Below are 23,221 nucleotides of genomic sequence, written 5' to 3'. Positions count from 1 at the left end.
TAGCGTGGAGAGCTGCATCAAACCAGCATTTCAAGTGAAAATCACAACAAGGACAAAACACAGTGCTGAATTCATTCAAAACATAATACATCAAGAGAGTTAAAGTATTAAACTTAAACTGTAATGGTGGGTATTGATATTGTCACCATGTCACAGTGGTCGTGTTTACTTGTGGTGATGGATTACACTGGAGTCGTGAGCTTACACTGCGCAGCATGCGGCCAGTGTATATATTAGGGGGCCCTTAGTTGAAGATACTTTTCTGAAAGGTAAAATTTTGGTATTATCACAAAATAATACTTTTCCTTTGTAAGCCTGTTCATCTCCGAACAACTTCTGAATCTGCTTACTGCATTCATCTTTTGGTCTCCCTATACAGTTTTTACACCCACACTTCCCTTTAATACTAAATGGCTGATATCTTGACGTCTCAGAATGTGTCTTACCAACCGATCCCTTCTTTTAGTCATTTATGACACAAATTTCCTTTCTCACCAATTTTATTCAGTACCTTTTCATTAGTTACCCATCTAATCTTCAACATTCTTCCGTAGCACCACAATTCTAAAGCTTCTAGTCCCTTCGTCTCTAAACTGTCTATTGTCAATGTTTCACTTTTCATCCATGGCTACACTCCAAACAGATATCTTCCTAAAAGACTTCCTAATATTTACGTCTTCATTCGGCCGGCCGTTGTGACCGAGCGGTTCTAGGCGTTTCAGTCTGGAACCACGCCACCGCTCTGGTCGCAGGTTCGAATCCTGCCTCGGTGATGGTTGTGTGTGATGTCCTTAGGTTAGTTAGGTTTAAGTAGTTCTAAGTTCTAGGGGACTGATGGCCTCAGACGTTAAGTTCCATTGTGCTCAGAGCCATTTAAACCATTTTTGAACATCTTCATTCGATGATCACAAATTTCCCTTCTTCAGAAACGCTTTTCTTGCCATTAACAATCTACATTTATAATCTCTCTACTTCGGCCGTCATCAGTTATTTTGTTGCCCAAATAGCAAAACTCATCTACTACTTTTAGTGTCGCGTTTCCTAATCTAAGTGCCCTAGCATTACCTGATTTGATTCGACTACATTCCCTTTCCTTGTTTTGATTTTTTTGATGTTTATCGTACAACCATACAGTAGAGCTGCATACCCTTGGGAAACATTACGGCTGCAGTTTCCCCTTGCTTCCAGCCGATCGCAGCACCAGCACATCAAAACCATTTTGGTTGATGTTACTAGGGCAGTATTCGCACTGATTAATTCTGTTCACATGTGGTACACTCTTACCCCCTCTCCACCTTTTCCTATTCCATTCTAATCGAAATTAAAGTGAACATACCAAGGCCACCGCAGCAATTGTTAAAAGACTTTATGAACTAAAATTTCGAAAAACAGATTGTTTCCGCAATTTCCAGAAAAACACAAAAACTTACATTTTTGTTAACAATTTAGACAACTTACGTTGAAAAAAACCGCTTTTTATTTCCAACTTCTATTGAAGCAAAACATGATTTAGGCAAACGAATATTATTTTTTCCTAAGAAAGTATTTACTATAAGTTTGTCACACACTCCAACAACTATCTGTAAAACAAATTGTTTCTCAGTTTAATCATGCTGAGGATATCATTGTACTCTTTGACGTGTTTAATACCTCTCTCTGCAAACAACTGACTCCTGAATTTTTCATTTTCACTTTTATAATCACAATAATTCTTCCATGTTGACGGCTCTTTATCGAGAGGCTATGGTTATATAAAAGTAAGCTAAAGGAAGTTTTTGTTCCAAGGGTAACTGGATGTCCGTGAAGAATAAAAATCACCATGATGCTGATTGTACCTCTTGGATTAACTTTTTTCTTCATCCTTTTGTTCAGCTTCGCCTGCCTGCGTCACATTTACTAAAACCGCTATCGGAACATCATCATCAAATAAGAACAGAAAGATAGCTTCAGGAATCAGAATCAGGAATGGTAGCAAATTTTGTTGCAAAATTACTGTCTTCTAGATATATAATATATATTAATAATTTATTAGTTCACCTGTAAATAGGGAATCACGATTACCAGATCTAATTGCATCTTATGTCAGACACAATGCTCTTATATACATTACACGTTACTTCTTCTTATAGATTTTCCCCTAAGAGAAACATTTTGAGGAAGTGTGTCTTGAATATGAAAACTGCCTTTGTCATTGATCTAGCATGGCTTACAGCTTCTGGTACACGAACTGATTTCTCATCATTCGGAATGCCGCCAGTTACCTCCAGAAGTTGTCGAGACTCATCTTTCTTTAGCTTCTGCATGGAGGTGTGAATATCTAGTAAACAGTGACGGGTTGCTCTTCTCGTGATAATGTTCAGAGACTACTAACATTAGCTCCTTGCCTTGAAAATTTACAGTTATTGCCGATCTATCAGCCTTTTCGACACAGCTGCAGCTTTCCACCGCAATGCAACACAAATTCTAGGCAGTCGTAAAGCTTAAATTCGCGCCTTTTTTCTGTGTCTCATTACTCTAATTCTTTTGAGTCTTTGAACAGCTGTACGATTCATTATATGATTTTCACTATCGTGCCCGAAAGCTTCTCAACATCCATTAGAACGTAAAACTGCTTTCGTATCAGTGGTGTTCCACCAACCTGCAATGACAAAGCCAGAGACCGTAAGTAAAAGATTGTAGTCTACCTTAACTTACTGGAATTGTTGCTGCTGCTTTTTTCTGATGTTTCTGATATGATGATAGACAATCTTCCACTGTCGTCTCCAGCATCGCTTCTTTCGGCAGTTAGTGTTAAATTGTCAGTTTGATATGCACCAAACTGACGAGTGGCAGGAAGTTTCATTATTGATCCATAAATCCCTTTAGTCCTGGCACTATCCACTGGAGTGAGCTTCACTGGTCCTTCTTCATCGTGGTTTAGTTTTTGATCTATACCTACAATGGAGGCCAGTCGCCCCATTTGGCGTTAAACTTTAGGAATTTCTTAAACTCTTTTTTTCATCTGTTCCAAAGCATTAATTGAATTACGTCAAATTGATAATCAGTAATTCCCATAAAAATATCTTTTTTCCCTTATCTGCAGGACTAGTCAAATGTTTCCATTAATTTTTCATCATACAGTTTGAATAAGTTAACAACTCCTTCGTTATTTTTTCACGTAGCAATTAGCGCTTTTTTCCAAAAGGTGGCAACTTTTTGAATGATCAATGGTGCACTTTACTTTATTGTAATCTTATCACTCTTAGTTTGTAGAAGGAAACTTGTAATACGTACTGGTTGGCTCTAACGATTTCACTGAAAACGTGGGCAACTAGAGAGGTGTTAAAATTATTATTTAATTTGGGTAGAGAGCTACGGCAATGAGCTAAATGGTTCAAATGGATCTAAGCACTATGGGACTTAATATCTGAGGTCATCAGTCCCCTAGACTAACTAACCTAAGGACATCACAAATATCCATGGCCGAGGTAGGATTCGAACCTGCTACCGGAACAGCCGCGTGGTTCCGGACTGAAGCGCCTAGAACCGCTCGGCCACAGCGGCCGGCGGCAATGAGCTGATGACATGTTATACGTATAGCAGTATCATACCACAGAAGTCCACTCGCACGAGGAACACAAATTGTTTGAAATAATAATTGAAAAATCAGCCATGAAAGATAAATAAGTAAAGCAAATACAAAATTTGTATAATCAATGTATCAAACAATAGTAACAGTTTAAGTCTAGCAATAACAATAGAAGTATGTCTAATAATACTTATGAACAACCGTTTAACACATTTCGCATGTAAGACCATCCGTATGTTCTCTTATTTTCTTAGAAACGACAACTGATGTGCTATTGGAAATAAATATCGTATGTCACAAAAATTAAAGAAAACTCGCATTAATTTTTATCACTAGCGTCTACAAGTGGATTCAAATTAAACTATTTAAGAAAAAAAATCCAAAAAGAGGCGCACAGGGTAAGTTGGGAGCTCCGATGTTAGGCGCGTAATGGGGCCCCTTAGGGATACGGCGGCTAAGGAGGGGAAGAATTCCAGTGTGCACTCCGTGTGCATTCCGGGAGGAGTCATTCCTGATGTGGAAAGGGTCCTTCCGGATGCCATGAAGAGCACAGGGTGCAGCCAGCTGCAGGTGGTGGCACATGTCGGCACTAATGACGTGTGTCGCTTTGGATCTGAGGAAATTCTCTCTGGATTCCAGCGGCTATCTGATTTGGTGAAGGCTGCCGGTCTTGCTTACGAGATGAAGGCAGAGCTCACCATCTGCAGCATCGTTGACAGAACCGACTGCGGACCTTTGGTGCAGAGCCGGGTGGAGGGTCTGAATCAGAGGCTCAGACAGTATTGCGACCGTATTGGCTGCAGATTCCTTGACTTGCGCCATAGGGTGGTGGGGTTTCGGGTTCCGCTGAATAGGTCAGGAGTTCACTACACTCAGCTGGCGGCTACACGGGTAGCGGAGGCTGTGTGGCGTGGACTGGGCGGTTTTTTAGGTTAGAAGGCCTCGGGAAAGTGCGGGATGGGCTGCAATGTCAAAGGGTGCTTGGCAATTACAGGACGTGCTTGGATCAAGGAACAGTCGGAATTATAGTTGTAAATTGTTGTAGTTGCGCTGGAAAAGTCCCTGAGCTTCAAGCGCTAATAGAAAGCACAGAAGCTGATATCGTTATAGGTACAGAAAGCTGGCTAAAGCCTGAAATAAGTTCTGCAGAAATTTTTACGAAGTCTCAGACGGTTTTCAGGAAAAATAGATTAGGCAGAATTGGTGGTGGAGTGTTTGTGTCTGTCAGTAGTGGTTTATCTTGTAGTGAAGTCGAAGTAGATACTCCGTGCGAATTGGTATGGGTGGAGATTATACTTAACAGCCGAATTAAGTTAATAATTGGCTCCTTCTACCGACCCCCAGACTCCGATGATACAGTTGCGGAACAGTTCAGAGAAAGTTTGAGTCTCGTAACAAATAAATACCCCACTCATACGGTTATAGTTGGTGGGGACTTCAACCTACCCTCGGTATGTTGGCAAAAATACTTGTTCAAAACCGGTGGTAGGCAGAAAACGTCTTCCGAGATTGTCCTAAATGCTTTCTCCGAAAATTATTTCGAGCAGTTAGTCCACGAACCCACGCGAATTGTAAATGGTTGCGAAAACACACTTGACCTCTTAGCCACAAACAATCCAGAGCTGATAGAGAGCATCATGACTGATACAGGGATTAGTGATCACAAGGTCATTGTAGCTAGGCTCAATACCATTTCTTCGAAATCCATCAGAAACAAACGCAAAATAATTTTATTTAAAAAAGCGGATAAAGTGCCACTAGAAGCCTTCCTAAAAGACAATTTCCATTCCTTCCGAACTGACTATGCGAATGTGGACGAGATGTGGCTCAAATTCAAAGATATAGTAGCAACAGCAATTGAGATATTCATACCTCATAAATTGGTAACAGATGGAACGGATCCCCCGTGGTACACAAAAAAGGTCCGAACGCTGTTGCAGAGGCAACCGAAAAAGCATGCGAAGTTCAGAAGAACGCGAAATCCCGAAGATGGGCTAAAATTTACAGACGCGCGAAATTTGGCACGTATTTCGATGCGACATGCCTTTAATAGGTTCCACAACGAAACATTGTCTCGAAATTTGGTAGAAAATCCAAAGAAATTCTGGTCGTATGTAAAGTACACAAGCGGCAAGACGCAGTCAATACCTTCGCTGCGCAGTGCCGATGGTACTGTTATCGACGACTGTGCCGCTAAAGCGGAGTTATTGAACGCAGTTTTCCGAAATTCCTTCACCAGGGAAGACGAATGGAATATTCCAGAATTTGAAACACGAACATCTGCTAGCATGAGTTTCTTAGAAGTAGATACCTTAGGGGTTGCGAAGCAACTCAAATCGCTTGATACGGGCAAATCTTCAGGTCCAGATTGTATACCGATTAGGTTCCTTTCAGATTACGCTGATACTATAGCTCCCTACTTAGCACTCATATACAACCGCTCGCTCACCGATAGATCTGTACCTACAGATTGGAAAATTGCGCAGGTCGCACCAGTGTTCAAGAAGGGTAGTAGGAGTAATCCATTTAACTACAGACCTATATCATTGACGTCGGTTTGCAGTAGGGTTTTGGAGCATATACTGTATTCAAACATTATGAATCACCTCGAAGGGAACGATCTATTGACACGTAATCAGCATGGCTTCAGAAAACATCGCTCTTGTGCAACGCAGCTACTCTTTATTCGCACGAAGTAATGGCCGCTATCGACAGGGGATCTCAAGTTGATTCCGTATTTCTAGATTTCCGGAAAGCTTTTAACACCGTTCCTCATAAGCGACTTCTAATCAAGCTGCGGAGCTATGGGGTATCGTCTCAGTTGTGCGACTGGATTCGTGATTTCCTGTCAGTAAGGTCGCAGTTCGTAGTAATAGACGGCAAATCATCGAGTAAAACTGAAGTGATATCAGGTGTTCCCCAGGGAAGCGTCCTGGGACCTCTACTGTTCCTGATCTATATAAATGACCTGGGTGACAATCTGAGCAGTTCTCTTAGACTGTTCGCAGATGATGCTGTAATTTACCGTCTAGTAAGGTCATCCGAAGACCAGTATCAGTTGCAAAGCGATTTAGAAAAGATTGCTGTATGGTGTGTCAGGTGGCAGTTGACGCTAAATAATGAAAAGTGTGAGATGATCCACATGAGTTCCAAAAGAAATCCGTTGGAATTCGATTACTCGATAAATAGTACAATTCTCAAGGCTGTCAATTCAACTAAGTACCTGGGTGTTAAAATTACGAACAACTTCAGTTGGAAGGAGCACATAGATAATATTGTCGGGAAGGCGAGCCAAAGGTTGCGTTTCATTGGCAGGACACTTAGAAGATGCAACAAGTCCACTAAAGAGATAGCTTACACTACACTCGTTCGTCCTCTGTTAGAATATTGCTGCGCGGTGTGGGATCCTTACCAGGTGGGATTGACGGAGGACATCGAAAGGGTGCAAAAAAGGGCAGCTCGTTTTGTATTATCGCGTTATAGGCGAGAGAGTGTGGCAGATATGATACACGAGTTGGGATGGAAGTCATTACAGCATAGACGTTTTTCGTCGCAGCGAGACCTTTTTACGAAATTTCAGTCACCAACTTTCTCTTCCGAATGCGAAAATATTTTGTTGAGCCCAACCTACATAGGTAGGAATGATCATCAAAATAAAATAAGAGAAATCAGAGCTCGAACAGAAAGGTTTAGGTGTTCGTTTTTCCCGCTCGCTGTTCGGGAGTGGAATAGTAGAGAGATAGTATGATTGTGGTTCGATGAACCCTCTGCCAAGCACTTAAATGTGAATTGCAGAGTAGTCATGTAGATGTAAATGTAGATTTCAGACATTCATGCTCGTCGGGGGTCGCTTATTTGATTGACTTAAAAAGCAGGGTAATTGTTGATTTGTTAACAGAAAAAAGATAACGCGGAGGGAGCGGAAAAATAGGAGCTACATTACAACGTATTATAGAGGACGGGTCAGCCTCAAGTTTTACATGGCCCGCTGCATTCACTGTACTGAGTCATTATCGATCACACTGCCTGATCAACAGCGACGTAGGCCACTTTGCATGTCAGATTTTTGTACGGAACATGTTATTTCTGGGGGTTTCCGTTGGTTGCAAGGAAAAAGCTGGAACTGGAAATATCCCTTCCCCAGCCCCTTCCCATAATACTCCCAACTGGGACTCCGCTGCCCTACTATCAGAGTGTTTGGTATTTGACTGGACGAAAGCTGACACTAACATGGGTCAGAAACCGAACAGCACGTTTGATCTTTTTGGATGCAGGCTGAAGAGTTTTTAACGGAAACACCTGTCTTATCGTGTGAGAGTTGTGCTTATCTGTCCTCTGGCATGCACACGCTGGCCACGAGCCGAGGAGTACGTGGCCGCGACTTCAACGTCGACGACATGACGGCACCAATATTTTTTTTGTCTGTTCTGTCCTACAAACGCATTCGTCAAGGTCCTGTAATTTATGTTTTCCCGGAGCATGGGCTGGATTAAGCCATGTGGAGGTCCGGGACTAGAAAAAATGTGTGGAGCATGTTTAACTCATGAAAAAAAATAATAACGGAATACTCGTACTTCTACGACAGCAAAACATGCCATCCATTAGATGATATTGTACCTAATGGACCTTACAGTTGCATTAAAAAAATACACATTGTTTTCCTATTATGTAATCAATAAATAAAAAAAGAGTGCCTCACAAATTTCTTTTCCTCGCTTTCGCCCTAGCGAAGTCCTCCATCACATCGTGCATGTCTAGGGAACTCGTCACCTCGAGCTCAGTGACAACGAGGAAGAAAGTAAGGAAGATTGGGTTTAATTTCCCGTCGACATCATGGTCATTACAGACGTAGCACAAGCTAGGTTTACGTCAAGGATAGGGAAGGAAATCAACGGTGCCCCTTTCGAAGGAACCATCCCGCCATTTGCCTCGAACGATTTAGGGAGGTCACGGAAAATGTAAATCTGGATGGCTGGACGCGGGTTTGAGCTGTCGTTTACCCGAATGCGACTTCAGTGTGCTAACCACTGCGCCACCTCACCCTGTTTGAATGATAACAAGGCGAGAGAGGAAGTGACTTCTTGCGTTGTACCACATAATTTCTTGTTGATAAGGGCTATTTTGGAAACTCCTTTCTCAGCTTCACAATTTGCAATTGGTACATCACCAAGATCATTATCATATAATTTGACTGGTAAAATGTTTAGCAGTCTTTTATTTGAAAGAAAACTTCAAATATTCACTAAAATGAAGAATTTCACAACGAAAACTTTCTTCATCGAGATCACTTCGGCTTTTTTCAGAAAGTTTCTGTTTAGAGTTCTTTAGCTTCTTGCTTTACTATATTTCTTGTTAACGGTAGGAAAATATGTACTACTTCGCAATACTTTATTTCTCGCTTTTATAGTTCTGCATATAATTCATCAACAACTGCAGTACGTGCCACACGAAATTTATCACATCCACTTCACTCCATTCAACTCTTTTTATTTTTCGTTTCGTTTCGTTGCTATATTCGTGATACACATACTTACTTAAGCTCCCAACTTGGTTTTCATATTCATAAAAAATTTTCCCTAACATGGCTAAAAAACGGGATCAGTGATCACAGAACTTGCCACCCGCTAATTACGGCCGATCCAAGCTTTTGCAAATATTTGTTCGTTTTGTCCATTTGAGACAAGACGTCATCCCTGAAAACAGACAACATTGCTGTCTCTAGTTTCTTTAATTTTCTCCGAAACTATTCTGCCTCATTTCTTGTCGCTGCCTTTTCTTCTTTGTTCTCGACAATTTCTTCAAGTGACACATGAACGGAATCAAAATTCTGTCGAACAGCTGATATTGCTTCCTCACGACACGACCATCTAGTATAGGACAATGTCTTAACTCACCCACTATTCGTCACAACAATATGATAACGATGAGTGGAAGTAACGATGAGTGGAAGTTACAAAAAAGTCATATAGTCATTGGAAAACTTGAAACAAACGAATTGATTCTAATGATTGCTCTGCATTGTTCTGGACCATGAGGTTTAAGGAGTGCGCAACATAGGGCACATAAAAAGCTAGTGAATTCAGTTCCTTTATCTTTGAACTTAAACCTTAATATATCCCACTCGTGTTACTGACATTGCCGTAGGACTGAGAACGACAACCTACTATCGTAATATTGTATTTTCCATAGAGATCTAGAATGACGTTCCTAACACTTTCTCCCATATGACTGTGTATGGAACAAAACATAAAATCTATCGTGAGCTCTTCCCTCGAATCAATACCTTACTACACAAGCCAATTGATCAGGTGCCGTGTCTATCGCTGAATCTACAACTAGTCCGTAGTATTTTGCTTTTGAGTTTCCCCAACCAATTTACATAGTACCTTGTTTCCCAAGAGGCCGAGAATTCTTCACAAAAAGTCTTGGACACACATGACTGTTGGCCACGACCTTTAGAGCCATGCTCTTGGATGCGTTTTTGCAAAAATGGGTCAAAATGAGCAATTAGTTCAAGGGAACCTAAATAGTTACCATTATTTTGGCCTCCAAAAATTTCATTATCACCACTAAAAGCAAGCACTCCTACAGCTAAATATTTAATTACTTCTGCAACATCCCGAAGCACCTCCTTGCCAATAATTTTCCTCTGTTTTAATCATATGCTGGAGTTCATTGTCGATACATCCTTCGTTTTTCTATCCGAATTTTTGCGATGATTAGCGCTGCTTCAATGAGACGCCGCTTTTTCTTCCCGCTTCTTCCAATCAGAAACTCCACAAGTTGGAAATTGACTATGCAAGGTCCATGTTGTGAATTAATGATTTAGAGAAAATACAAAATACATCTCCTGTAGATTCGAAGTACAACAGCCTTTTTTTCATTTTTCTCTCCATTTAGCAGTTTTCTGGAGAACAAGTTTTTGGATGCGTAGCTTCTGTGTGATTTGTAGACACTTTCTGATTTACTTATATCATCTACATTTTTCTTTAAATAGTCTTTTTCGCTAAATATAGTTCCACGAATTCGTTCTCACGTTTTTCTGTTTCTCCGGATGTTTCTCCAGTGTTGGGGACTTCACTAATTCGTTGTCAGTACTGCTACCTGTTTCGGTTTTATGATCGCCTAGTTCAACATTCATATTCACCACCGACTCATTTACAAAAATTTCAGATTCACCCGAACTTGTCACACACCCGTTAGAGGATGTAGGCAAAGGTACAGGATGTTCTGGTTCAGTACAAACCTCATTAACATTACCAATGGAATAATTTTTCTTCGTAAATACGAAATCTCTTTTTGCAGTTTGTTTACAAGTTTAGCTGCTTCTTTCTGTGCTTTTCTTTTGCTGCCACCACTGGAAAACTTTCTCACGTGATGAGATTCCATTCGAGTACCTAAAACCAAAAATGAAACTCAAAGATGAGTTACTAACTGATTGGATTAAAAAATGTCGTCCCAGGTACTAACAGCCAGTCTGCAAATATACTGTACATTACAACGCTCTACACAATATTGCCTTACAAATTAACAGTTCAGCTCTACAACAATACACAAGAGATAAAAACAGCGAACAACAGAGAGAAGAGCAGAGGGATGAGTGTATCTCACAGCTCAAAAAAGCGTTTGAAGTTATCTGCCTATTGTTGTTGTCAAAAAATTCTACCCCTCTCCGTGTATGCGGAGGGAACTTGTTAACATGAAACAAATATATCCTGCTGCGCAACTAAGCAGTGACTTAATTTTTCGCTGGACTGGAACTAGATATTCGGTAGCTATATGAGACTGCGGAACACTTCCATTCAACATGAAAATATGAATCCCGACTATAATGCACTATATTCCATCTTCTTCTTTAAAACTGATTATGCTAACTTATTAAAATGATGAATGTAACAAACGAATAAATTTGTTGCATATTTTTGGTCGTATTTTATCCTATAATGACGACTGTACCTTGAATGATTGTTATTAGCCAGCCAGCTGAGAACTCGATCAGAATGGAGGGCTCCATCCACCTGGAGGCCTGGGTCTACAGCCCCCCCCCCTCCCTTCACCCCTACGCACCTCCCCCGCCACCCTAAATCCAACCGTGACCTGGAGACACTCACGGCATCACACTTTTTTACTGCTATTCGAAGCCTCCTGGCCTGTGCTTCACTTCTCCTACCCCTGATACACAGAACCAGTGAAACGAGTAATATGAATGACGTGATATTATTGTGCAGTTTTGGGCGAAGTGTATAACATAAAATTAAAGTATCCATCAGATATGGAATAACCTATAAGTGTTCTACCTTGAATTTCTGAGAAAGAGTAAATATTTCGGGATATATTTGATGTTTTTTTTTTTAGAATTATTAAAGGTGCTCAACATCTAAAAGAGAAAAGTGAGATTTTCCTTGTAGCTAAACCATGAAAACAGAACAAAGGAACATAAAAACATAGCATTTTGTTAAAAAAATAATTTGTTAACTGGATTATTTGCTACATTTTCATACATTAATAGCTAATCAAGTAGTTTAAGAACAATATTTACACTGAAGGAGCAACGACATACATTTGATCTCAAAGGAAATTTTATAATTTCCATACAAGGAAGATTCTGTTTGCTTCGGCAAGGGAGCATGTGATCTCCCGCCATAGAAAAACTATCCTATGCGTCACATTGTGCCTCGTTGACTTTTAATTTGTAAATGAGTAGATGCATCTCCAGTTTTTAAAATCTTCCACAGATTTTATTGACAATAACTTGGAGTACATTCAGTTAGTTACTAACTCTAAACCATAAAAGAAACTTCAACGTAGCAATTGCGACTTCTTATTCCCTGACCAGTAAACTATTAACAAATTTTGAACGAAATACCTTAAAATTCTTTTGTGGCACATAATCGTCTGTGACTAAGCACCTCGGGTTATATTAACTATAAAACGTGAATAGTCATAAAACCTTGGTGAAGTTCTTCAACACCGGATTGTGTGGGACACATAGCAAAGTATTATTGTCCCTTAAATGGAGATTGCTTTTTAATTATGTGGTATGAATTCCTGTTACAAAATTTCTGCGTTTCATGTGGGCTGCACGAAAATATTCAATACGAGAACTCCTACCGAGAGAGATAGGATACAATGACAGAAATGTAACGTTTTGATATCTTTCCTTCGATTATAAATTATCTCTAAATGACTAATAACAGCTAATGGATGCCAAATACAGCCACTCACAGTAGTATACAAAACAGAACAAAGTTAGGATCAGTTCACACTTGAATTCTTGAAGGATAAGCAACGGTGACTGATAAAACACCATAAATGCCACAGGAATAACAAACATTGACTTCGGCTAATTGTCTTTCTCTACCTCTCTCTCTCTCTAAGCTGCACAGACAGTTCCTGTCAGTATTTTGTAAAGATCCGTAAACATTTCGAAGATATCATTCGTCAGCTGAGATAAATGTGGTAAACATAATTTCAGGAACGTGTAGACCAAATCAGACGTGCCTATGTAAAATTGAACAGTTGACGGGATATGTTGAGAAACATGATATGGAACAGTTAATCACACACATTTTTTAACGGTGATAATTTGCCGAAAGGGCTATTCGGTAACTATCAAAACAGCGAACCACCGTTTATGAAAATGTTCAAATGTGTGTGAAATCTTATGGAACTTAACTGCTAAGGTCATCAGTCCCTAAGCTTACACACTACTTAACCTAAACTACCCTGATGACAAACACACACACCCATGCCCGAGGGAGGACTCGAACCTCCGCCGGAACCAGCCGCCCAGCCACTGTTTATAATCGTAGGGTATATGTACACAGTAAGTGAAAAAAAATTACCCATCGAGGTGGCGCAGTGGTTAGCACACTGGACTCGAATTCTCGAGGATGACGGTTCAATCCCGCGTCCGTCAATCCTGATTCCGGTTTTTAGTGATTTCCCTAAATCGGTCCAGGCAAATGCCGGGATGGTTCCCTTGAAATTGGCACGGCCGACTTCCTTCCCCGTCCTTCCCTAATCCGATGAGACCGATGGCCTCGCTGGGTCTCCTTCCCCAACACAACACCCTTCCACCCGACCACCAATCAGTGAATCTTACCTTGAAAAAAATTAATACAACGAAAGGCGTCGTAAAATTCGAAATTTTAGAGACGTCAGCTGTAAACATAATTAAATAAGTATCAGTATTTTAACTATTTTAACTTCTTACGTATCCAATTATTGTCCAAGATCCACAGATATTCGAGGTCAAAAAACGAGTTGCTGATTTTACTTAATTAGTCAGCTCCTTTTGTAGGTTTGATAGTGTGACAACTTCGCATATTTCTTCATTTTATTAAAAACATTCGAGCTGAGAGACCGTGATCACCGTATAAAACTATTCCCTGCCGTTATCTACGACTGTGGATGATATCTTCGGAGGTAAAACAGCAACCTCAGCAGACGTCTCTCGCAGTTGAGGACGAAGGACACGCACACTGTATGTTTTGGCATACGACTTTAGGCAACTTTCCTTGGAAGTCGTCTCATTACACAATGAAAACTTAGTACACTAACAGAAAAGAATATAGGAAAACTTTTAAAATAATAAGCGCTTTACGTATTCCTCACGGTGAAGTGTGTGTGTTTTTGATACTGCCTTTATAATCATTACAAAATGTCTGAAGCGTCTTGAAAGCAAACTGGTAACGTTGCAATATCCTTGACACTAACTATTTTCCGACTTTTGCCATCACCAGAAATTCTAATTTAGACTGGAAAGGTAATGTTCTAATATTTTTACCGATTAGTTGATTCTTTTCTTCAGTAAATAAGTAGTACCCTTTTATTTTGTTTAGTTTCCAACGTTCTGGTGAATGTAAGCAGAATTTTTAGGAAATTTAGTTTTAATAAAAGGGAGAAACTTTGGAAATAACTTAGAAGCTGGACACGTACCTCATCGGCCTGCTTTTTGGCGAAGTTCACTTGCCATTAATGTCTTTTCGAATGGAGGGCGTAAACTAAATTATCTGAACAGGTAATCTTCTGGAATGGTATAGGAGATACATATGTCATCAGGCACCGAAGTTTCATAAGTCTGCATGCAGCCCAACGAAACCTTCTCATGCCATACTTTACACTATCCATACCCATATACAGGAAAAAAGTCAGCAAACTTTGAGTTACTATTTCACGTCTTCTACCGCATTTCATTGCATACACGAAAGCTTATTCTCTTTAACACTTCCTTTGATAAGTAACTCTGTAATTAACATTCCCAGCTGGCAGTCGGGGTAGCTTTGTACCACTTTTTAAGATTTTTTTAAAATACCGAAAGAGAATAAATTACACATCACAACGGACATTGTAACATTTTACATCTGTAGTTATTGAGTGATTGGAAAATTGAAAATTTGTACTAACTAGAACTAACTCTTAGAATAAAACTTCTGTTTTAATGCCGGTACAAAGTTACACTGTCATTCAGGATAACTTAAGTTGAATCTTCAAAAAACAAAGAATTTTCCCTGTATCTAATGCTCTGGGTAAATTTAGATCTTTCCAGAAGGAAATCAGGTGTTAATAAGAAGTAAAAACAAACATTGTTAATTCAGTACTGTAGGATTACTTTGAAATATGAAGATACTTGTATCAAACTGGCATTGTTCAGCTTAACTCATTGTTGCTGGAAGTTTTCTTCGCAGTCAATTCAGTTAAAGGATAATCAGGAGCCTAAGAGCTTGTAGGAAGTTGGAAAGACAGCTTAAATAGTAACTGGAACTCACAGAGATAAAAAAACTGTTCCTTTCAGTATTAAATAACCGGAGTATGTGGTGCAGCAGTCATTTGAAACTAAAGTGGTAAGTAGTACAAAAATACTCTGACCGGTAAATAGTTATCCTGATTGACTATATCTGTCGTATTAAAGAATGAAATTCGTGATACACTAATGTAAGTACATCTTACGAAAATATGGTTGCCATGCAGTTTATATCGTTGTAAGGCATACTAACTAGCAGATGAAATTAGATACACTAAATAGCGTAATAATTCCGAACAAGTCATACATCAGTTCCTGTGTAAGCGCCGTGACTATGATTACAGACAGCAACCTCCATCTGTTGGGCGACTGCTTCAAACAACTGCGCACGCTCGACCTGGGCGACAACGACATCTGTGTCCTGGAAGACGTACTAACTACGCTTCGGGACCTGAAACATCTCCGCAGCCTACGTCTAGAGGGAAACCCATGCTCTGTAAGTGTTTTACACTTTTCCAGACACTTTCCATTATCCACAAGTCCTTCAATAGACTCATAACATTGGATACGCAGATAAAAATTTCTTTGCGTGTACTGCTCATGGTGAGATTCTACTTCTTACATAATACTCTTCTTTTACTGAATCATTAATTTTCTGTTCTTTCCTGTATGTGTGTGTGTTATATATAGCAGTTGATTCCTAAAGGAATGATTTCGCATAACATTAAAGGTTTTCTACCAAAAGTGATTAATCTATGGGTTTTATTTACATCAGTAAGAAACAGCAACACGAAATTTTTCCTCCTGTGCAACATCTGGTACTGGACTCCAATAGCTACAAAGACTTTCTTCTCCGTAACTTTTATGTTTTAAGAGACCATTGGTTGGCTCCCTGGATTAATTGTATTCGACATTATCGGAAGCAGAGATGATACATTATGATTAACTCCTTTTGCAAAGACTTAGATACAGTGTGTTAAATTATTTGAGTCAGAAGAAAACCTTCCTTCTACGTCTCTGATATCTGTGTAAGGCACAGAAAGTCAAAGATTATTATGCGATATGGTGTCGAAAATCGTGGAAACTGGAGGACTGTAGTCATATTTGCAAAGTAGCACTCTGATCGTTCAACTGAAGAAATAAGAAAAGGGTGAATGTGAAAACTGTCGTACTGTCCAGCCTGGCACACTGCATTTTTGCTGACGAAAAACATGTAGGAAAGTAGGAGGAAACTGGGATGGAATGCTGGAAGATGATCTGTTTGGTTGCAGGAGAGGTAAAGGTACCGAGGTACCAGATCTTACTTTGCGTAGAAGGAGTATAAAAGAATTCAGTGAAGCTTTTGCCTGTATATGCTTTGGTGACACAGAGAAAGCGTTCAATAGTCTAATGCAGAAAGAGATGTTCAAAAGTCTGAGACTAACAGTATTAAACGTCTATGACTTCCGGTTCACTTGAGTAATCTCCAGTATCTGTCGCTGGGAGAGACAAAAATGTACTGTTAAAAACGAGACCTACAACACTTGCTGAACAGAATATTGATTTTTCTTTACTCTTATTCCGTATTCTGATCTAACGTGAAAGCGATAAACAGTATTAGAAGAAAGAGCAACGAATCACTGAATATCAGAATAATAGCTGGAGCCCACCCTAGCTCATCTTGCAGACATTAAAGGACATAGGAATACCACAGTAGCTTCACAGTACACAAGTGTACCTGAAATGAATGTAGAAAATGAGAGTACTGGTAGAGTGAGTCATAACAAACTTATTTCATATGGTAACTCATGTCCACACCCCTGAGCGTAAGGATCTGGCGTCGCTGAAAAGCGTTGCGCGCCGCCAAGAGGGTAGGTACACAACGTGTCATCCGAGCTGTCATGGTAGCAGGTTTGTAACGCAACGATTTCAAGATACACACATCAAAAAAGTTTTGCATCACCCCACTTCCCAGAGCACATGAAGATATACGTTCACTGTGGATATTTTATCACAGATATAGTCCCTTCGACTGTTGAGAGATGTCACTAAAACCGCTCAGATATGTAAACAACTATGCATGAGCAGCGCCTATTAGACGGAGGGAGTCCGACAGTGGAATAGCTCCAGTCATTCCACCAGGGAGGAGGTACACGGCTCGTGTTGTCTGTAGTCAATCACCTCGACGGTCAATATCGCCGTTGGATCGCGTCCGCACTGTTGCTTTGTGCCAGGAAGGGCTCTCAACAAGGGAAGTGTCCAGGTGTCTCGGAGTGAACCGAAGCGATGTTGTTCGGACATCGAGCAGATACAGAGAGACGGAAACTGTCGACGACATGCTTCGCTCAGGCTGCCCAGGGGCTACTACTGCAGTGGATGACGGCTACCTACAGATTATGGCTCGGAGGTAACCTGATAGCACCGCCACCGTGTTGAATAACGCTTTTCATGCATCTACATCTACATGACTACTCTGCAATTCACATTTAAGTGCTTGGCAGAGGGTTCATCGAACCACAATCATACTATCTCTCTACTATTCCACTCCCGAACAGCGAGCGGGAAAAACGAACACCTAAACCTTTCTGTTCGAGCTCTGATTTCTCTTATTTTATTTTGATGATCATTCCTACCTATGTAGGTTGGGCTCAACAAAATATTTTCGCATTCGGAAGAGAAAGTTGGTGACTGAAATTTCGTAAAAAGCTCTCTCCGCGACGAAAAACGTCTATGCTGTAATGACTTCCATCCCAACTCGTGTATCATATCTGCCACACTCTCTCCTCTATAACGCGATAATACAAAACGAGCTGCCCTTCTTTGCACCCTCTCGATGTCCCCCGTCAATCCCACCTGGTAAGGATCCCACACCGCGCAGCAATATTCTAACAGAGGACGAACGAGTGTAGTCACAGCCACAGAACGTCGTGTTACGACTCAAACTGTGCACAGTAGGCTGCATGATACGCAGCTTCACTTCCGACGTCCATGGCGAAGTTCATCTATACAACCACGAAACTATGGAGCGTGGTACACATGGGCCCAACAACATGCCGAATGGACCGCTCAGGATTGGCATCACGTTCTCTTCACCGATGAGTGTCGCATATGCCTTCAACCAGGCAATCGTCGGCGACGTGTTTGGAGGCAACCTGGTGAGGCTGAACGCCTTAGACACACTGTCCAGCGAATGCAGCAAGGTGGAGGTTCCCTCCTGTTTTGGGGTGGCAATATGTGGAGCCGACGTACGCCGTTGGTGGCAACAGAAGGCGCCGTAATGGCTGTACGATAGGTGTGTGCCATCCTGCGACCGATGGTGGAACCATATCGGCAACATATTGGCGAGGCATTCTTCTTCATGGACCACAATTCGCCCCCCCCCCCCTCCCCATCTTGCACATCATGTGAATGTCTTCCTTCAGGATAACGACATAACTCGACTAGACTGGCCAGCATGTTCTCCAGACATGAACCCTATCGAACAGGCCTGGGATAGAATGAAAAGGACTGTTTATGGACTACGTGACCCACCAACGACTCTGATGGATCTACGTTGAATAGTCGTTGAAGAGTGGGACAATCTGGACTAACAGTACCCTGATGAACTTGTGTATAACATGCCGCTACGAATACATGCAACAATGCAAGATGTCCTGCTACTGGGTATTAGAGGTGTGTGAAGCAATCTGGACCACCACCTCTGAAAGTTTCGCTGTATGGTGGTAAAACATGGAATGTGTGGTTTTCATGAGGAATAAGAATGGCGTAAATGATGTTGATCTCTGTTCCAATGTTCTGCACAGGCTTCGGAAATCTCGGAACCGAGGTGATGTAAAACTGTTTTTGAATTGTGCATTTGCGACACCAAGGCAAAAGAAACGTCGGGTTGTAGTTTTACGGCCTGTATTTGCAAACGCTGTAGTCGACATAATTGTGGAAATTCCAGGCGAGACAACGCTACTGGTTTACCGTCTCTGTGAATGCGTTGCTTTTGGCTACGCAAATGACTTTCCGAATCGTCGAGTGGCAGATCCACGCACATTTACTGCCATCCACACGTACCTACGGGAAACAGTTTCACCCGAGGTATGTTTTCCACTGGCACTTTCTCGTAATGCCACATAAGCACATAAGGCCTACTTCGAAGCCCTGTGTATTCATTTCGTGTGACAGGTGCGAAGGCCTGACGGACGTGATCGTCAATGCACAGTGCAAACACCAGAGGTTGAAGATCAGGCGTTAGCACTGCTGGAAAACGCACCCTCAATAAGCTCGCGCCGTGTTGCACGCGAAATGGGTGTAAGTCATTCCACAATTTGACGTGAGTGGCATGAAGATGATTTGCACGCCTACTGCCTTCAGAAGGTTCACTTCCTTAGCCCAGACGATTTTCCACGCCGGATTGAACTCTGCCAATGGTTTTTGCAAAGGTGCGCCATGCAACCCGACTTTCCGAACCGCTTAGTCTTTAGGTACGAGACATCCTTCACAAGAGAGGGTTTATTCAACAGCCACAGTCAATACGTGTGGGCACGGGAAAATCCACACGCCGCCTCTCTTTGTGGTCACCAAGATCGCTTCACTGTCAACATTTGGGCCGGCTTGTTAGGCGATAATCTGTTCTGTCTATACATGTTCCCCCGGCGACTGAACGCAGATACTTAATCTTTCTTTATAAGAATCTCTGCCATAATTGCTGTAATTCCACTCACCTTCCGACAGCGAATGTGGCACCAACACGATCGAGCACCTGCGCACTTCGTAAGTACAGTGGTAATGATTTCGATGAAACCTTTGGTGAAAACTGGATAGGGCGCTATGGGCCAGTGTCATGACCTACACTGACTTTACATCCACTGATCTCTTCTTCTGCGGCCACCTGAAATCTGTTGTCCGTGAAACACCGACTGAGACTGCTGAAGAGCAGGTAGCGCGCATTGTGAGAGCCTCCGATGCAATTTCCGCTTTTCCAGGATGTCTGAAAGAGTGCGACAGTCTCTCTAGGGCCGTTGCACGGCGCGCACTCAAGCAGGACGGCGAGATTTCGAGCCCTTTTTGTAGCTGTTTTCAAATATAGATTATCAAACTTCATCTCATTTACCTTGACGCCACAAATACATTGAAATCTTTTCCCTGCATACCTGCTACCACGACCGCTCGGATATCGTATTTTACGCCTACCTTTTTGGCGGCGAGCGACGCTGTTCAGCGACTCCTACGGCCATACGTCGAGGGATGCGGACATGGGCTCCTATGTGAAATATGCTTGTTATGTGCCACTCACTCAGCCTTCTCATTTTCTAAATTCATTTCAGACACACCCTGCATCTATTCGTTTCGAAATTTGGTAGTAGTAACTTATCCCAATTCAAAAGCAACAGTAATGTGCATACCTACAACCCTAGGAGAAAGGCTAATTTTCACATTTCTAACTTAAATTTAACTTGGACACGGAAAGGAGTGAATTACGCTGCTACAAAAGTCTTATCAAATAACTTCAAAAGTCTGAAAGAGAGACAACCAGCGTGTAAAAACAAAAGCCAGCGGGTGTGGCCGAGCGGTTCTAGGCGCTACAGTCTGGAACCGCGCAACCGCTGCAGTCGCAGGTTTGATTTCTGCCTCGGGCATGGATGTGTGTGATGTCCTTACGTTAGTTATGTTTAAGTAGTCCTAAGTCCTTAACTCAGAAGTTAAGTCCCATAGTGCTCATAGCCATTTGAACCATTTTTTTGGAAAAACAAATTAAAATAATTTCTGAATGACAATTTCTTCTACTCATAAGATAAATTTTAAGATATAAATCAACAGTCACACAATTCTTTTTTTTAAATATTGGAGTATGACATGTAATGAAACTTTCGCTAAGCTGGCAAGTTCCACATAATTGCGATGTGTCATACACGTTATCTGTGGAACTAGTACTAAACTAATCTAATCTAATCAGAATTGATGGATACACAAAAAATTAAGTGAACATATATTCCTGTCTGTGAAGTAGAATAACATGACATGGCCGAAACAAAGAATAAAAAACTGAAGTTAAAAAAGCTTCCTTCAACAGAAGAATACTAGTGTTATCACACATTGGCACTGAAGTAAGGACAATACTTTTTAAACTGTAAAATGAAATAATAATCAACCTGTTGCATAGAAGAAATTTAAGTTCTTTACCGGATTGGGGCACTTAAAGCCCTTCTTCAGAAGTCTGAACGGGACAATACACTACAAATAAGTAAAAGTCAGAAAAAAATATTAAAATTAAGAACGAAAAGTTTGACAATTTTAAAAATGTAAAGATAAAAAATAGTTGTACTTGTACCTACTGCATTATTTGAGAGTGTTAACAATAAAAAGCATACAGCAAAATGCCGTGCTCCTGAAAAAGCTACAGGTCCTTCGAGATTAGTTCCCAGATTTCGCATCTACAGCCCCACTTGTTGATATTAACTTATTTGATTTATCATTAGGATTTTATATTAACTTTTTATATTACTTATTACGCTGCTTATGTCCACTTACATTTTTGTTTATGCCTTGTGACAAATACAGTTGTTTTGTTTCATTATTTTATCGTACTTTCACCCCCAACCTGAGAAAAACTTGAAGATACGCATCCCATTACCTGATTAGCTCCTGTTCTGGCATGACATCTGCACTTGTTGTTTCACTTCTTTATACTATACTGAAAAGCCAAAGAAACTGCGTAATATTGTGTAGGGGCCCCTCGAGCACTCAGAAATGCCGCAACACGACGTGGCACAGAATCTACTAATATCTGAAGTAGTGTCAGGGGGAAATGACACCATGAATCCCGCAAGGCTGTCCACAAATCCGTAAGAGTACGACGGGGTGGAGATCTCATCCGAACAGCATGTTGCAAGGCATGTTCATGTCTGGGGAGTTTGGTGGGCAGCGCAATTGTTTGAACGCAGAAGAGTGTTCCTGGAGCCACTCTGTAGGAATTCTGGACGTGAGGCGTGTTGCATTGTCCTGCTAGAACTGGCCGAGTCCGTCGGAAAGCACAATAGACACGAACAGATGCAAGTGATCAGACAGGATCCACAAAGGTATCACCTGTCAGAGTCGTATCTAGACGTTTCAGGTGTCCCACATCACCCCAACTCCACACGCTTCACACCACTACAGAGTCTCCTCCTGCTTGAACTGTCTCCTGCTGACATGCAGGTTCCATGGATTCATGAGGTTGTTGCCATATCCGTACATGTCCATTCGCTTGATACAATTTGAAACAAGACTCGTCCGACCAGGCAACATGTTTCCAGTCATCAACAGTCCAATATCAGTGTTGACGCGCCCAGGCGATGCGTAAAGCTTTGTGTTGTGCAGTCATCAAGGGTAGACGAGTGGGCCTTTGGCTCCGAAAGCCCCTATCGATGATGTTTCGTTGAACGGTCCACACGCTGACACTTGTTAATGTCCTAACATTGAAATGTGAAACAATTTGTAGAATAGTTGCACTTCTGTCACGTTCATCGATTCTCTTCAGTTGCCTTTGGTCCCTTTCTTGCAGGATCTTTTCCCGGCTGCAGTGATGTCGGAGATTTGATGTTTCACCAGATTCCTGATATTCACGATACAGACGTACGGGAAAATCACCACTTCGTCGCTATCTCGGTGATAATGTGTCCCACTGCTCATGCGCTGACTGTATCAACACTTCCAAACTCAGTTTATATCTGCCATTGTAGCAGCAGTAACCTTTCTAACAACTGCACCAGACACTTGTGGTCTTATGTAGGTGTTGCCGACCGCAGCGCCGTATTCTTCCTGTTTACATATATCTGTATTTGAAAAAGCATGCCTATACCAGTTTCTTTGACACTTCAGTGTATTTGAACAGACTCCATGAATCACATGTACGCTTTTACGACCTCTTTTTGTACGTATGAATAGATTCAGTGTTGCAT

The 23,221-nt window shown here is 41.2% G+C and overlaps 1 protein-coding gene across 1 annotated transcript in view; it reads left to right on the top strand.

Annotated features, from left to right (window-relative positions):
- The window catches only part of LOC126273271 (leucine-rich repeat-containing protein 43-like), a 254,891-nt gene that overhangs the window by 107,055 nt on the left and 124,615 nt on the right, over nucleotides 1–23,221 (top strand). Inside the window, exon 3 of the mRNA XM_049976815.1 lies at nucleotides 15,659–15,810. Within this exon, the coding sequence (XP_049832772.1) occupies nucleotides 15,659–15,810 (152 nt within the window). The remainder of the gene's footprint in view (nucleotides 1–15,658; nucleotides 15,811–23,221) is intronic.

Source organism: Schistocerca gregaria, chromosome 5 (assembly GCF_023897955.1).
Source record: "Schistocerca gregaria isolate iqSchGreg1 chromosome 5, iqSchGreg1.2, whole genome shotgun sequence".
In the NCBI taxonomy this organism is placed as follows: Eukaryota; Metazoa; Arthropoda; class Insecta; order Orthoptera; family Acrididae; genus Schistocerca; species Schistocerca gregaria.
This window is presented reverse-complemented; position numbering and strand designations above follow the sequence as displayed.